Source organism: Komagataella phaffii, chromosome 1 (assembly GCF_000027005.1).
Source record: "Komagataella phaffii GS115 chromosome 1, complete sequence".
Lineage (NCBI taxonomy): Eukaryota > Fungi > Ascomycota > Pichiomycetes > Pichiales > Pichiaceae > Komagataella > Komagataella phaffii.
In genome coordinates this window covers 847,891-861,877 of record NC_012963.1, presented here as the reverse complement: position 1 = coordinate 861,877, position 13,987 = coordinate 847,891, and the positions used below count along the sequence as shown (strand labels likewise).

Sequence of the window (13,987 nt, the reverse complement as noted above, 5' to 3'; positions counted from 1 at the left end):
TGTGATGGTTATGCTCACGCAATGCAGAGAGGAGCCATCTTTAATTAATTAATACATTACTACTATACAATATATGTTTATCCAGCTAACGGAACTTGGCCTGATCCATGGCATCCAAAACTTGATCTGGTGGAACTTTCTCCATCATTTCTAGTTCTCCCACTCTTGCATCTTGCTTCTCTAGGAACGAATTCTTTCTCTTATTAGAAATAGCATATAATGCAAATAAACTCCCAAGAAGGAGAGTGGTACCTAGTGCTAATGCAAAGCCTATTCCAACGACTGGTCCTGTGCCCAGCTGTGGTGCCTGCAATAGGATATCATTTTTCAAAGATCTTGAAGAGGTAGAATTGGCATAGATATTGTTGATGGTAGAGTTTCTTAGTGCTAGATCGTTGGTGGTAACTGTGTAAGGTATCCACGACGACCCATTATAGAAAGCAGTACTGTAGTTACCAATATCTGATCCAAAGTTGAGGAATCCTGACACCAGTAGGATCTCATCAAGATCAAAGAAATTATTGGAGGCTGGACGATTGTTTTGAGTTCGGCTATCCATGTCTAAAAGTGCCATATTGGTAAAAATCGTTCCTTCAAAGAAGCTGTCGCCGTCCAATCTCGTCCAGTTAGTTCCATTGGATCCTATTATAAAATTGTTTCCCAATGCAAGAGCTCTGCCATTTAAAGAACTGTCCACCAGTATAAACTGAGAAATAGTTTGATTCTCGTAGTTTATTATGTTGGAAACGGACAACGCTGATGAAACATTCACTTCATTCTTGGAGGAGTCAAACACTACAAAACCGTCATTTTGACCATCAACTGAGAGGTTTCCAGCAACCACCAGCTTGGTGTTTGAAACATAGCTCATATCATGTATCTCTCCAGCCAAAGAGTTAGATATCGACGGCTTGACCCATCGGGATCCTGAAATTTCGTAGCGACAGAACGCTTCACATGACAAGCTACCGGCTGATTCAAAGTCTCCACCCACAAGAAGATAGCTTTCTTCAGTATTATAAGAGAGGGCGTGAACAATACCTGGTTCGTCAGACTCTCTGTTTAATGGTGCAGGTTGGTGAACCAAGGGCTCGTTCTGGGATAAATCGTAGATTAATAGGCCTTGGACACTTGTGTTGTTGAGCTCAGCAGTTCCATTGTAACCAATAAATAGGTAATCATCTTTTTGAGAGATTAAAAACGTTGTGACCACTGAATCATCGTCCCATTCGATACCATTTAGCCCAGAAATTTGAACGGATCCATTCCTGAGTGATGTAACTATCGCAACATTGGAAAGTCCATCAGTAGTTTTAAATCTACCGCCAAACAGGGCTGCTGACTCATTAATATAGTAACTGGTTAATAAACTGTTATCGAATGAAGAGTTAAATTGAAACGGGGATTCAAAGAATTCGCCATCAACAAAACGTGCCAGATTGTTAATGGAATACTCAGAATAAACCAAATCTCCAAACAAAAGTGTGTCATTAAGCTCATCGAGACTAACGCTGCTGGTTAAGTTAAGGAAGAAAGATGAATTATTTTCGACCCATGATCTGGATCCATTATTCCAGACTACTGACTGTCCTTCTTCATTTGTGAATAGAAAAAATGTGGAATTATTCATCTTGAATGAACTAGTGTCAGAAACGGTGAAATTAGTATCTGCCAACGATAAGACATTGGAATCTCTCAAAAGGAAGATGGATGAATTGCTGATGACGGTAATGTCTTCGCCAACTGTTGATGTTAGACTATCCACGGTTCCATTGAATTGCAAAAGCCTCATTCCCTCAGTGTTAAAAGAATTATCGGTGTTGTTGATATTTTGAATAGCAACTTCCAAGAGGTTACCTTCGTCATTAGCAGACAGTTTACCACCAACATAAAGTTTACCATCCTGAAAAACTAACCCATTCACTGTAGCATTCTCAAGTAAGGAGGATCCAAGTAGATTTATGGAGGAGTTTCCGACAAAAGTATTGTTTGATAACCTTAAAGTGTCAAAATCTGTAAAGTTGTTGAGGGAATACTCAAAAATACCATTTAAAGGCACTGTCAAATTCAAGGATCTGGTACTATTAGTTGAGTTGATAGCCGCATCTGCATCAATGTACAGTATGTCTACGTACAACTGATATGCGGCAAATTCCAACTCGGTTTCTGAATTTCCCGGTATAGTTGATTCGACCTCTAAGGTGACATACGGATGATCTTCCAAGGTTGCATTGATACGACCGTTGTAAAGAATGTCATACTTGTCAAAATCATTGTTTTGATATATTAAGATGGATGCGAGTTGCTCATTGTCGATTCCATTGTGAAGTGTAGCGTTGACAATTCCTCTGGTGCTACATGAGTCGGTTGCTAAACAGCCAGGTGTGTAAACATAAAATTCGTAATCACCAGGAAAACTAATATTTGGATAGAATGTCACACCCACTGTGGAGTCTGGAATTTCACCATTGATCAATGATATGGTCGTGGTAATGGACCCATCTTCGTGGGGGGTCCAGGATCCAGGTGCCTCTACGGATACACTGGAAGAATGAAACTCAAAATCATCACAGGTAGGTTCGTTGAAACTTTCGTTACCATAAACGTAGATTCCTGATTGGTAGATTTGAAGTCCTTTAAGAGCACCGATTTCATTGTAAGCGGACAATACTTGGATGGTTACTTGAGTAACGTCGAGTTCATTGTGGAACTCGAATTCTTGGTAATCTCCAGACCACGTTAGGTAGCCTGCTGTTCTGGTTTTGTCATTAAAGACGGTGTCTTCGTATACATCTGAAGAGTTTGCGTTCTGAAGAGCGTCTTCCAACTGTGATTTTGAGAGGAGTGGACACCACGCGTCACAATATTCATATTCGTTGGTTTGTGGATTCACATATGTCAAGTTCATGATACTGTTTGAAGGGCCAGTTATGAGCCTAAAGTACTCGACACCATAACCCTCTGCAGAAGTTGATTGGAATAGACGGAGCTTGGATGGAATTATTGTGTGGTGGAGCATAGCTAGCCAAGTCCCTTGGGAGCCTGAAAGAATCCATTCATTGTCTTGATCGGGACAAGTGATTGACTTGGGGTCTGGCGAAAGGGCTTCGTTGGTACCTGCTGTTGACACGTCGGCGATATTAAAACTTGTTAGTTGATCTGGACTGACATCATATATGGTCAACTCAGTTGAGTTTGATGAATTGGTGGACACATTATGATGAAGTAAGGATTGATTCCCCAAGGAGTAAAAGTTTCCACCGAAAATCAAGTTCTCATCATCAATGCTAACAATTGCGTTCACTGATGCGTTTTCATTAAATCCTTGGAAGGGAATGGACTCGAAGGAGGAAGATTCATAGTTGAAGCAGACCAAACCAAAAATAGAACTGTTCAACGTCAAATTTCCCCCAAAATATATCAACTTGGACGTTTGGTTGACAAACACGGTTTGAATAGATCCTTGAACTTGATTACTCCAATTTTCGGTCAGGTTCGATATTGAAACCTGAGAAGCTTCCTCGTTCACTTCTAGGATCAGAGGAGCTTCATTTTCTTCGATGGGGATTACCAACACGAAGTTATTCCCCAATGAGTAGGACTGTTTTATTGTGCCGTTGAATGTGGAAATGAACGATAACGACTCATCTTGACCTAGTTTGAAAATGCCTAAACTCTTTGAATCTTCGTTCCTAACAGATGTCCTGTACTGATTGGTATTATTGGGTGTAGAAAGTCCGTTGAACCGTCCCAGCAAAGAGATATCATTTGAAAAGTTGATCGCCTGGCAAGAGACGATTATTGAGACCAGTAGGAACAACAACGCCGCCATAGTTTCAATCTGAAGTTGACTTGTGTGATTTGGTGTTGGGGGGATTGAGGGTCAAAAACGGGGGTCAGAAACAGAATAAAAAACTAGCTTGGAACTCGAAGTAGGAGAAGAGAAGTGGTGAAAAAAGAAGAGGGGACGTGACGTTAAAGACCTGAACTCTGCGTGGGTGCAATGTGGTTGGAAGGTGAAGTGCAAGGTATGGTTTTTTTTTTCCTGCCAGGAATCAAAAATATCATTCTCATTTCTGAGGAAAGGCATGGCAGAATATTTACCTGTTGCCAGATCTGGATATGAAGATTACATAATAAACACGTAGACAGTGTAGATTCTGCGAGGCGTGCCAGACGTTGAGGAGGACAAGTTGGGGCTCCGTAAGGTGTGCGTCCATATGCGGACAGAGTGTACCTATTGGCTGATTGGCAACACGTTACATTGTTGCATTCCTGATTGGCGTTGGTGTGCTCTTGTTGAAACAGGGATGCATACATATTATTATCAAACATGGACTGAGGATCGAGGATCTGCAGGTCGGACAGCCACCCGACATCGTTTAAGCTTACGTAAGATTTGAAGGTCCCAACATCTTGACAGATCTCTCAACTTTGCTTAATCTTACATAACCCCAAGAGCCAACCCTCACCAGGTTATTTTTTTGCCTTCCGATTGTCTTCTCCTCCCCCCGTTTGCTGTCCAACCACTTGAAAGGGTCTGTCTAGGATAATGAAAATATTAAGTGCATTGCTTCTTCTTTTTACGTTGGCCTTTGCTGAGGTCATTGAGCTGACCAACAAGAACTTTGATGACGTGGTTCTAAAGTCCGGAAAGTACACCTTAGTGAAGTTTTATGCCGATTGGTGTTCGCATTGCAAGCGAATGAATCCAGAGTATGAAAAGCTGGCCGAAGAACTGAAGCCAAAGAGTGATCTGATCCAGATTGCCGCCATTGATGCTAACAAATACTCAAAGTACATGAAGGTGTACGATATTGATGGATTTCCGACGATGAAATTGTTCACACCCAAGGACATATCTCATCCGATCGAATTTTCTGGATCAAGAGACAGTGAAAGCTTTTTGAACTTTTTGGAGTCAACTACTGGTTTGAAGTTGAAGAAGAAGGCGGAAGTAAATGAGCCTTCGTTAGTTCAATCAATTGATGATTCAACAATAGATGACCTTGTTGGGAAGGACAGGTTTATTGCAGTTACTGCTTCGTGGTGTGGATATTGCAAAAGATTGCATCCTGAATGGGAGAAGTTAGCCAAAGCTTTTGGCAATGACGATATTGTCATCGGAAACGTTGTTACCGATGTTGTGGAAGGTGAGAATATTAAGGCGAAGTATAAAGTTCAATCTTTCCCGACTATCCTGTACTTCACAGCAGGCTCAGATGAACCAATAAGATATGAATCTCCAGATAGAACTGTTGAAGGTTTGGTTAAATTTGTCAATGAACAAGCTGGCTTATTTCGTGATCCAGATGGAACTTTGAATTTCAACGCCGGTCTAATTCCAGGAGTGAGTGATAAACTTACCAATTACATTAAGGAAAAAGACCAAAGTTTATTGGAGTCAACGTTAGACTTGCTAAGCAACCATGAACATATCAAGGACAAATTCAGTGTCAAATACCACAAGAAGGTCATAGAAAAGTTGTTGAAGGGAGAGAATGAATTCCTCAACAATGAAGTTGAGAGGCTATCAAAAATGCTGAATACAAAGCTATCGGCAAACAATTCAGACTCTGTGATTAAAAGACTGAATATCTTGCGCAATTTTATTGAGGCCAAAACTGAGTCAAAACCCCAGTTATTACACCAAGAGCTATAAGTAAATGAAAAAGATACCTTTCTAGATAAGTAAATAAATAACGCTATAACTCTACCACTGTAGAGGCTTTGTAGATTTCTGGACCAATCTCACATGCTCCGGCCACACTTTGCCGCCCCCTAGGATGGTTTCTTCTATGATAGGTTTGACATTAAAGGGGTTACATCTTGCCAACCAGATATTAGCCCCAGACTTCAAGTAAATGAGAACATTTGCTGCATACTTGTGACCTCCGACATGATTGATAAAATGAACTTGCACTCCGCCTGGTCTATCATCTCCGAGATCTCTGTAGAGATCGTGATCACGAAGGTGAATGCACATCTCCTTCTTAATGATAGGTGCGGTGATTCCGCAACGTTTATCCCTTGTTTTATGCGAGCACAAGAACACATAGGACTTGTTTGTGTCTTTAACGATCTCATAACCTTTGATTTCGGCGGGAATATCTATTGGTTCCACTTGGGTAGTTTCGATAGAGAAATTTGAAAAAAGAATGGGCACTAGCTCGTCCAATACGGCATCAACATCCTCCATACACAACTGCTTGACCCATACAAAGTACGGAAGAATTAAAATATCCCCAGCTGTCTGTTCGGCAATTCTTGGATCCTTGGCATTAGACTGGGGTATGGATGATGTGGAGACTTTAACCGCTTTTGGAACCAGCTTGGTAGATGAAGCCCAATGAGAGATTGATTTTAAAATCGTGCCATCAACATCAGTGGCGTCACGCTTCCAATCGGACTTACCCGTTGGAATGATAATGTGTAAAGAGTACGGTTTAGTTGATTTCCAAAGGAGATCGTTTTTGGAGCCTGGGTCATCTTTGTAACTGTTTGGATACCTTGTGAAGCACTCAGCGGCCGAACAAGTAGCGGGGCACTGTGAAAGAGGAACTATTTCTGAGATCTCCTCAGCCGCCTGGGCTTCGCCGGATTTGCCCCCCAAGAACTTCGACAAAAAAGCCATACTGATTGGACTTAAGGATGAAAAGCGGGAGAGAAATAGAAACGGTGCATCGCGCAATATATAAGCCTTAACCTTAAGTCTTCGGAGATATCCCAAAGCGGAAATAAAAAACCGAAGGCCGATCGCTCTTTATCTCTTGAAAAAGCGACCTCTACAAAGTTTGTAAATAAAAAAATTGGTTAATTACGAAGAAATTTTGCTAAAATACAACCGTGTGAGGTAATTCAGTGATCAAACTTACAAGACCAAAGCAGCGGCGGCAACAGCGGCAGCACCTAATCCGACGAAGTTGGCGGCGTTCATACCAGCGGCACCGTGAGATTGGGTGGTGATGGCTGGTGGGGTAATGTTTCTAGCAGTAGTGGTCTGGGTAACAAAGTGGTAAGTGGTAGACTCAGTCTCAATCTTCTTGGTAGAAGTGGAGGATGGGACAGTCACAGTGATGGTAGACTCATGGTGAGAGCTGGTCTTAGCTGGAGGTGGGACGGTACTAGTAGTCTTGGCTGGAGGTGGGACAGTGGTGGTAGTCTTGGCTGGAGGTGGGACAGTGGTGGTAGTCTTCTCTGGAGGAGGAATAGTAGTAGTCTTAGCAGGTGGGACGTAGCTCTTGGTGGTGCTTGGCAAGTCACAGACAGTGGTGACAACAGTGACAACACCGTGCTTGGTGAGGGTGGAGGTAGTGATCAATCCGGTGGACTTACTGGTGATACACTTGTCCTCAGCACAAGAGGTGATAGTCAGAACGGTGGTCTCCAACTCGGAAACAACGTCAGTGACGGTGGTGTTGTAAACAGCAGCGTTAGCAGCGGCCAATAAGGCGGAACCTAAAAAGAGAGATCTGTATTGCATTTTTGATAAGTGAGTGAAAGTAGTTGGAATAAACTGAAACAGTGAGTTGAGGAATAAGAAGAAAGGAAAGGGGGAGGCGGCAGGAGTATTTATATTTTACTAGTGGATGTGAATCATGTTTTCTTTTTCCAAGCTTTTATTTTGGTGTTATTGTTTTTCTCTCAGATTGCGAATCGATCTGAAAACAACGCGACAAAGGATGTTTTGATTAGGGCCGAGAGACCATTTTTGGTCTCTCCGCCTACTCGCTACTGTGGGACACAGAGAGAAAGTGAGACGTTTCCATGACAACTAATGTAGGCCGAGATAAGGTTTAATTGCCCTTTGAATGGATTGAGGGAAGGAAATGGGAGGCGTGTTCAGTGCAATTCAATGAAATACCACTGGCACCGTCTAATTTTCTTGTCAGTCTTTCCTAGTCAATGCCTGGTTCTTTTGCTTCCAATCACAGTCTCTCGATTGCTATGGGTTTGCTATTTTAGCTTTTTCTCACCACGACAACAGCATCCCTGTGTGCGACTGAGTTGACATTTTTCATGCATATCCATGCAAGCCTGAGCGTGTAGGGACTCAGACGGGGGAACTGATTGGCTAACAAACTGGTCCCAAGCGCTGCCTACGCGGTGGGCTGCTCTGTTCCAAGTTGGCCAGATCCTACGGCATCGCCCATGCAACACAGTATTTACCCTGACCTTGTCGTTAAAGCGGCTAAAATGCGGATACCGACGCGTAGTGATACTCGCCTAGTATTACGTGATCGGAAGGAGTGGTCGTTTCCAAAAGGGCCCATCGAAAATTATGTAAGCACAGTGGTCATCCCATCTGCCAAAAAAAAAAATACAGAGGTACGGCGCCTAATACCCGACCACAAAACATGTTCAGAAACTTGCTAATCACTCTACTATTGCTCTACATCATCTTTGGCCTTTAGAAATCAATTCCTCAAGCTACATAATAAATACTTAATTACGCTTCTTGTAGTGGTCAGATCCTGGCAAGTGTAGGGCAGTGACAGTTAAGTAAGAGTTCTGCTTAGTAGCAACACCGGCGTAGGCGTTGTACCAGGCGAAGAACGCACAAACAACTCCCAAAACACCACCAGCTCTGTTACAGTTGACAGAAGGAGCCAAGTGGCCGACAGCAAGCATCACGAAAGTCAGAGACAGAATAGCAAACATACCACAGAAAGTAACAGTAGACTTGAGCGTACAGACAGTCAGCATGATGGTGAAAATGGCCCAGCCAAGTAGGAAAAATCCGACACCAACCTCAAAGTCTCTAGCATTGTCACCATAGGCTTCGGCAACTCCGAACCATGGAGTGTTGATGACACCCCAAGACATCCAGAAACCACCGTAAGAACTCAGGGCCAAAGCACCGAAAGTGTTCTCGATTGCCATTTCCCACATACCAGCCAACAGCTGGATAAATCCACCGTAGAAGAAAGCGGCACCAACAACAACGTTTGGAGTGGTGACACCCATAGCGTGAGCATTAATTAAGGACAGGACGAATGTAGTGAGGGCGAAGGCAGACAGACCCAATGGAGCTGGGTTGGCAAACTTGTGAACAGAAGGAGCAGTTAAACCTGGGTTCAACGTACCACCGAAGGCCTCAGCCAGCTCAGATCTTCTGAACTTTTGGTTACCAATGTGAATGAATTCGTTGTTGGCACCAGATGTGGCTACCTGCTGAACATCGTTGTGGCGGTAGGAGTCCTCGGAGATTTGTTTTTCAAAGTCTTGTTCACTCATAGTTTAGTTTATAATTAAGAAGGTGTGTAGTAAGAAAGAAGCTCTTGTTGTACTGCTTGTCTGGTGAATGATTGAGTAAACTGGAGGAAAATTATTCTCTATTTATATACAAGATGGGGATAAGTATTCTGCTCCGAGAAGTCATTCTCGGTGTCATATTTGGGGATGACAATGCGGGACAGAACCCCAGGTAAAAGCCATTTTCTGGCACAACATTCGGACTGTTGTTACCGTCCCTCCGGTCACCTTATTTATTTCTATCGCGGGCTCCGGTGTGAAATTGTTCTATTAGTGATCCCTTAGTCCCTTTGGGGCCCTAAGGGTTTTTTTCCCCTACGCATCACTAGAACCCCAAAGCTTAGGGCGAGGGGGGTGACAAAGATCCAAGGGGTTTTTTTAATGTAGGAGGGGATTAGGATAATTGTTTCAGGCGTACTTCATCTACCCGCCCCCCGTTCCCCTGTGCCGATTTTGTGGAGTAAAGCGTAATGTGGAGTCCGGGGGGTGGATGGCGATACTTAATGCATGTTCCATATCTTATTTAGCTACTATAGTAGTAAGTGCTACCATACAATTGCTCAGAAGTCTTGGCAGCAGTTGTCTCCGCCCTCTGTCGGTATCTCGGAGATGCCTGAGTGCCCCTCTTTTTTTCGCTGCTTCTAATAAATTACTTTCTGGCAAATTTTAACTTGCAGAAAACAGCGAAAAGCTTGCCCGCTTTTCTTGCAATAAGATTTCAGCGGACTCCGGTCTATGTGGAACTGAAACTTTAGGTGTACGGGACAAGCGCGTAGAGATGGGCTGACCCGATGAGCTGATAACCGGTAGGCGGGTCGCAGCCTGTATCAAGAAGGTCCGTCGGGAACTACATAGAGACTTTGTGGAACTTACAAAAAATGTATTACGTAAGATATGTGCGAGTGTGTTTCGTTCGCAGCACCCTTTATCTAGTGTCAAATTTTCGCGCAAATCGGTATCTCTAATTTACTAAGCAGCAACATTCGACAAAATAGACAGCTTACTTTCTACCTCAATAATGGCACCCAAAAAGATTCTGGTGGTCAACCCGAACAGCTCTAAGTCTATCACTGACAATCTGGAGCAATTAGTTTCTGTCCCACATTCCTATGAGCTTCAATTCTATACAGCTCCTCCTGAAGCACCAAAATCAATCAATAATGAAGATGATGCATTAGTTTCTGCTGAAATTTGCTTTCCAGCGTTGAAAAAACGTATCGATGAGTCTCCCGTGGATGGTGTGCTTGTATGCTGCTTCTCAGATCATCCTTTGGTTCCGATGCTGACTAAAGAATTCCCTTCAATTAAGGCATTAGGTATCTTCCAGGGCTCATTATTGTATAGTTTGGGACTGGCTACTGATGATCACAAGTTTGCCATCTTGACATCCAACAACCAATGGGAACGAATTCTTGATGACTCTTTGTTGGATTTCTTTTACGGGAAAGGTTCCACAATAGAAAAAAGAGAAAAGAAGTTGCCTTCGTATTGTCTCCCCACCATCGCCGCCAATGTTGAAGTCCTGGAGTTGCAAGATCCCAAAAAGTTCAAGAAGCTCCAAGAGAAAGTCCAGAAACTGGTTGACGAAGGTGCCAAAATCATCCTACTTGGATGTGCTGGGCTGAGTGGCTTGGATCTCAAGTTCAAAGACGTTTTCCCTCAAGTCAAATTTGTCGACACTGTTAAGGTTGGTGTTCAATTCTTGGTTCCATTGATTGAGTATTAGCCCAAATTTCTTAGCATGACTATAGTTGATAGTAGTTGATCAATCAATTCCTCTCTTTGAGACTTTTCCAAGCCTTCATCAATCGTTCTTTGAAGATTTCTCATTATCTCGTGCACTTTAAAATTATCATCCACCTTTATTTTCTTCAATTGTTGATCATTTCCAACCCTCTTCCTCTTAGGACTAACCGTAGAATTAGTAATTTCCTCTTCATCTTCTCCATCCGTTAGTACCAAGTCCTTTGATGTGATCTGCGAAATTTTCACGGTGTCCGGTAAGGAGCTCTGGGGAAGAGAGTCTAGAGAAACAGTCGCATATTTTGAGAGATCAGGAACAACATACGATTCCGTAATATCAACCTGAGAGAACTGTGTGTAAGAAAGATGCAACTGCTTAACCAAAAACAAATTCTTCATTGCTAATTGGTAAACATAGCCCGAAACCCTCGGATTGTACGGAGTCAAATTGTCAATCGCATTATAGTATTGATTCAGGTCAATTTCCCCATTCTCTAGCAATTGGAAGAGGCACCGCGGCAACGCGTTTGAAGATACGAACTCTGCGGCTAATAATTTCCCTAAACTCTCATTCTTGACAGGTAGCGGATTCTCCCTAGCAAATTCCTTAAACAATTTTGTGATGATCCTTTTATCCGTACCGAAAAATAATTCTTCACTAAATCGAGTCACAATATTAATCGTGCCTTCAATAAGACCGCTATCAATCCCCTCTCCGTCAGAAAGGATTGGTACCACCACATCCGAAATTACCTCAAGGTCATTTTCTCTGGTGGAGTAATCCAACAATCTTTGCAAGAAGATCACTTGCATCCTTTCGATCGAATACCAACTCCGAAGCAACTCCTTAATGGGTAACTTCGAAGTCCTATGATAATGAATCACTTCCACCAACGGAAACGATCGTATCATATTCTCCGGTCCTCCCGTTAACTTGACCCAACAGCTGTAGAAAACGTTGAAATCTATTCTTGTAGACGGATCCATCTCACTTAGGGCACTCGTCAAATAGGATTCAAGCAGTTTGGCATTGCCCTTTTCCAAAGTGATATTACGCTGTAGTATCTCAAGCATTGCAGAAACACTTAGTAAAGGTAGCAAAGGTGCCCATGAGCAATCAATGAAACAGGGAACATAATTCACTGCCAATTCGGATCCCGCCTCATCAAGCTTAGAGCCAGTTCCCGTAAATGCTTGATTGAGGACTGCGACAAATGAGTTCTGGAATAGTTGTTGTTTACAAATTGGATCATTTATGGATTTGGAAGCTTTCGTTATGGTAAAGAAAACCCAATCTTGATAACTTGTTATTTCTTTGAATAATTTAGATCCTATTTCTATCTTCTTTCTGCGGAAAACTGCTAGTGGCTGTCCAATCAAAAGGGTCATTTTGTTGAGTTTTTCAGGGTTGGAGTTTGAAGGAAAGCTATTCAACTTTTCAGAAAAGAAGCAATATTGGGTGATGATTTTCCAACATTTAAAAACTTCCAACAAAGATTTGGAATCCTGGGGTCCATTTTCCTCAAAGTAAGCTAACGGAGACAGCCACAACTGATTAAAGCTCCAGAGATCAAAGCTATTAGTAGCAGTAAACACGTTAAACAACAAGGTAAACTGGGTCCAGATATTTATGGCAGTGGCGCATTCCATCGAGCTTATGGAGCTCAACTTGATCAGATTCTGTACCAGCACCTCAATTCCCTTTGCGTTCGATCGACTAGTATCAGAGTGAATCGATTGCATTGATGAAGTCATGGGACTGGTCAGGAATATGTTAGTGAGCTCATTCATGCTTCTGTTGTATTGAAATTGAGATGAACATTCCCTTAAAGTATTGGTAGCAGATTGAATGATTTTGAAGAACGTAGGATGTGAAGTATCCGTTAAACATGCAAAGACAAATGGAAACCAGGAATTAAAACTCTTAATCATGGTACGTTTGAACTTGATTAAAAAGCATTTGATGATGAAAAGTTTCTCCATGAGTAGCGTGGCACTATGAAAGTACTTCATGTTCAACACCGAGGATAGCAATGTTTCGGCGAAGTATGGATTCAAAGATATTACTTTGTGATCCACCGATTCCTCTTTGATCAATTGCAACAGAGCAGCCGACAAAGATTTACCCAAACTTTGATTCGTCAACAGTTCACAACATTTGACCATTATCTTCGAACAGAGCGTGTTGGATAACTTGAAAGATAAGTCAGGGTTTGATAAGATGAAAGATGAAACTTTAATGGATTGTATAGTTGTTCGCAATAGGAAGGGGTCCAATTCCGAATTGGTTGTGTTAGTCAAGTAAGCTTCATAATGGCAAATATCTTCCAACGTCTCCTGTATCAAATATTCTGAGTATTCACTTAGGGGCGCCTTTATGAAATTAATCTTATTTTCTCGCAGTATTCCGTTCATTGTAGCGTAAGCTTCAAATTTGTATTTGAAATTGGGATCCCGTAACACCTTACATGATCCAATAAGCACTGATATTGCTCTCTCGGTACCTGGAGCTGTTGCGATAATGGATCCAGAAGACCAGAAACTGAGATCAGTCGGTAAGCACCCACTTCCGTTAGGTTTCCTCAAGGGAGACGAGTTAGCAGAGGAGGCAGGAGATGATGACTTTAAAATAGGTTTTGTAGCTGTGTGTCTCCTTCTAGGAGACGACATTATCTTTGGCGGAGATAATTGGACATCTTCAGAGAACTTGACGCCTTTTCTGTTAGGTGACTGATCTAAGCCAGAGGCAACTGGAAGGGGAGAGAACCGCTCAATGTTGTAAGTCGGACCCGACGTGTGAAAATGACCATCCCTTAAAGTTTCTGTTTCCGACATTTCAATTGGTGAATGGCGGTTGAAAACGCTGTGAGACGGTACTTGGGTGTCTGACAGCTGAGCTGGTACTTGTGAGGTCTTTGAGGGGATCTGGCTCACGCGTCCCGAACTTTTTTTTAATTATCTAAAAATCTGGCGCACCGCGGACAGGGGA

The 13,987-nt window shown here is 42.5% G+C and overlaps 7 protein-coding genes across 7 annotated transcripts; 2 read left to right on the top strand and 5 right to left on the bottom strand.

Moving 5' to 3' along the window:
- Positions 1–85: 85 nt before the first annotated feature.
- On the bottom strand, positions 86–3,832 carry PAS_chr1-1_0161 (N-glycosylated protein involved in the maintenance of bud site selection during bipolar budding; the record flags this gene model as incomplete). Its single annotated transcript, XM_002489762.1, has 1 exon — positions 86–3,832. One exon carries the CDS (start codon positions 3,830–3,832, stop codon positions 86–88), a length of 3,747 nt encoding a protein of 1,248 aa, XP_002489807.1.
- Positions 3,833–4,552: 720 nt separating this feature from the next.
- PAS_chr1-1_0160 (Protein disulfide isomerase, multifunctional protein resident in the endoplasmic reticulum lumen) lies at positions 4,553–5,662 on the top strand (the record flags this gene model as incomplete). Its single annotated transcript, XM_002489761.1, has 1 exon — positions 4,553–5,662. The coding sequence occupies one exon, from the start codon at positions 4,553–4,555 to the stop codon at positions 5,660–5,662; it is 1,110 nt and encodes a 369-aa protein (XP_002489806.1).
- A 51-nt stretch (positions 5,663–5,713) lies between these two features.
- PAS_chr1-1_0159 (uncharacterized protein) lies at positions 5,714–6,634 on the bottom strand (the record flags this gene model as incomplete). The annotated part of the gene is made up of 1 exon (XM_002489760.1): positions 5,714–6,634. One exon carries the CDS (start codon positions 6,632–6,634, stop codon positions 5,714–5,716), a length of 921 nt encoding a protein of 306 aa, XP_002489805.1.
- A 237-nt stretch (positions 6,635–6,871) lies between these two features.
- PAS_chr1-1_0479 (uncharacterized protein) lies at positions 6,872–7,483 on the bottom strand (the record flags this gene model as incomplete). Its single annotated transcript, XM_002489759.1, has 1 exon — positions 6,872–7,483. The coding sequence occupies one exon, from the start codon at positions 7,481–7,483 to the stop codon at positions 6,872–6,874; it is 612 nt and encodes a 203-aa protein (XP_002489804.1).
- A 962-nt stretch (positions 7,484–8,445) lies between these two features.
- Positions 8,446–9,237, bottom strand: PAS_chr1-1_0158 (Putative transmembrane protein involved in export of ammonia, a starvation signal; the record flags this gene model as incomplete). The annotated part of the gene is made up of 1 exon (XM_002489758.1): positions 8,446–9,237. One exon carries the CDS (start codon positions 9,235–9,237, stop codon positions 8,446–8,448), a length of 792 nt encoding a protein of 263 aa, XP_002489803.1.
- A 1,036-nt stretch (positions 9,238–10,273) lies between these two features.
- On the top strand, positions 10,274–10,981 carry PAS_chr1-1_0157 (uncharacterized protein; the record flags this gene model as incomplete). Its single annotated transcript, XM_002489757.1, has 1 exon — positions 10,274–10,981. One exon carries the CDS (start codon positions 10,274–10,276, stop codon positions 10,979–10,981), a length of 708 nt encoding a protein of 235 aa, XP_002489802.1.
- PAS_chr1-1_0156 (Hypothetical protein) lies at positions 10,978–13,833 on the bottom strand (the record flags this gene model as incomplete). The annotated part of the gene is made up of 1 exon (XM_002489756.1): positions 10,978–13,833. One exon carries the CDS (start codon positions 13,831–13,833, stop codon positions 10,978–10,980), a length of 2,856 nt encoding a protein of 951 aa, XP_002489801.1.
- Positions 13,834–13,987: the final 154 nt, after the last annotated feature.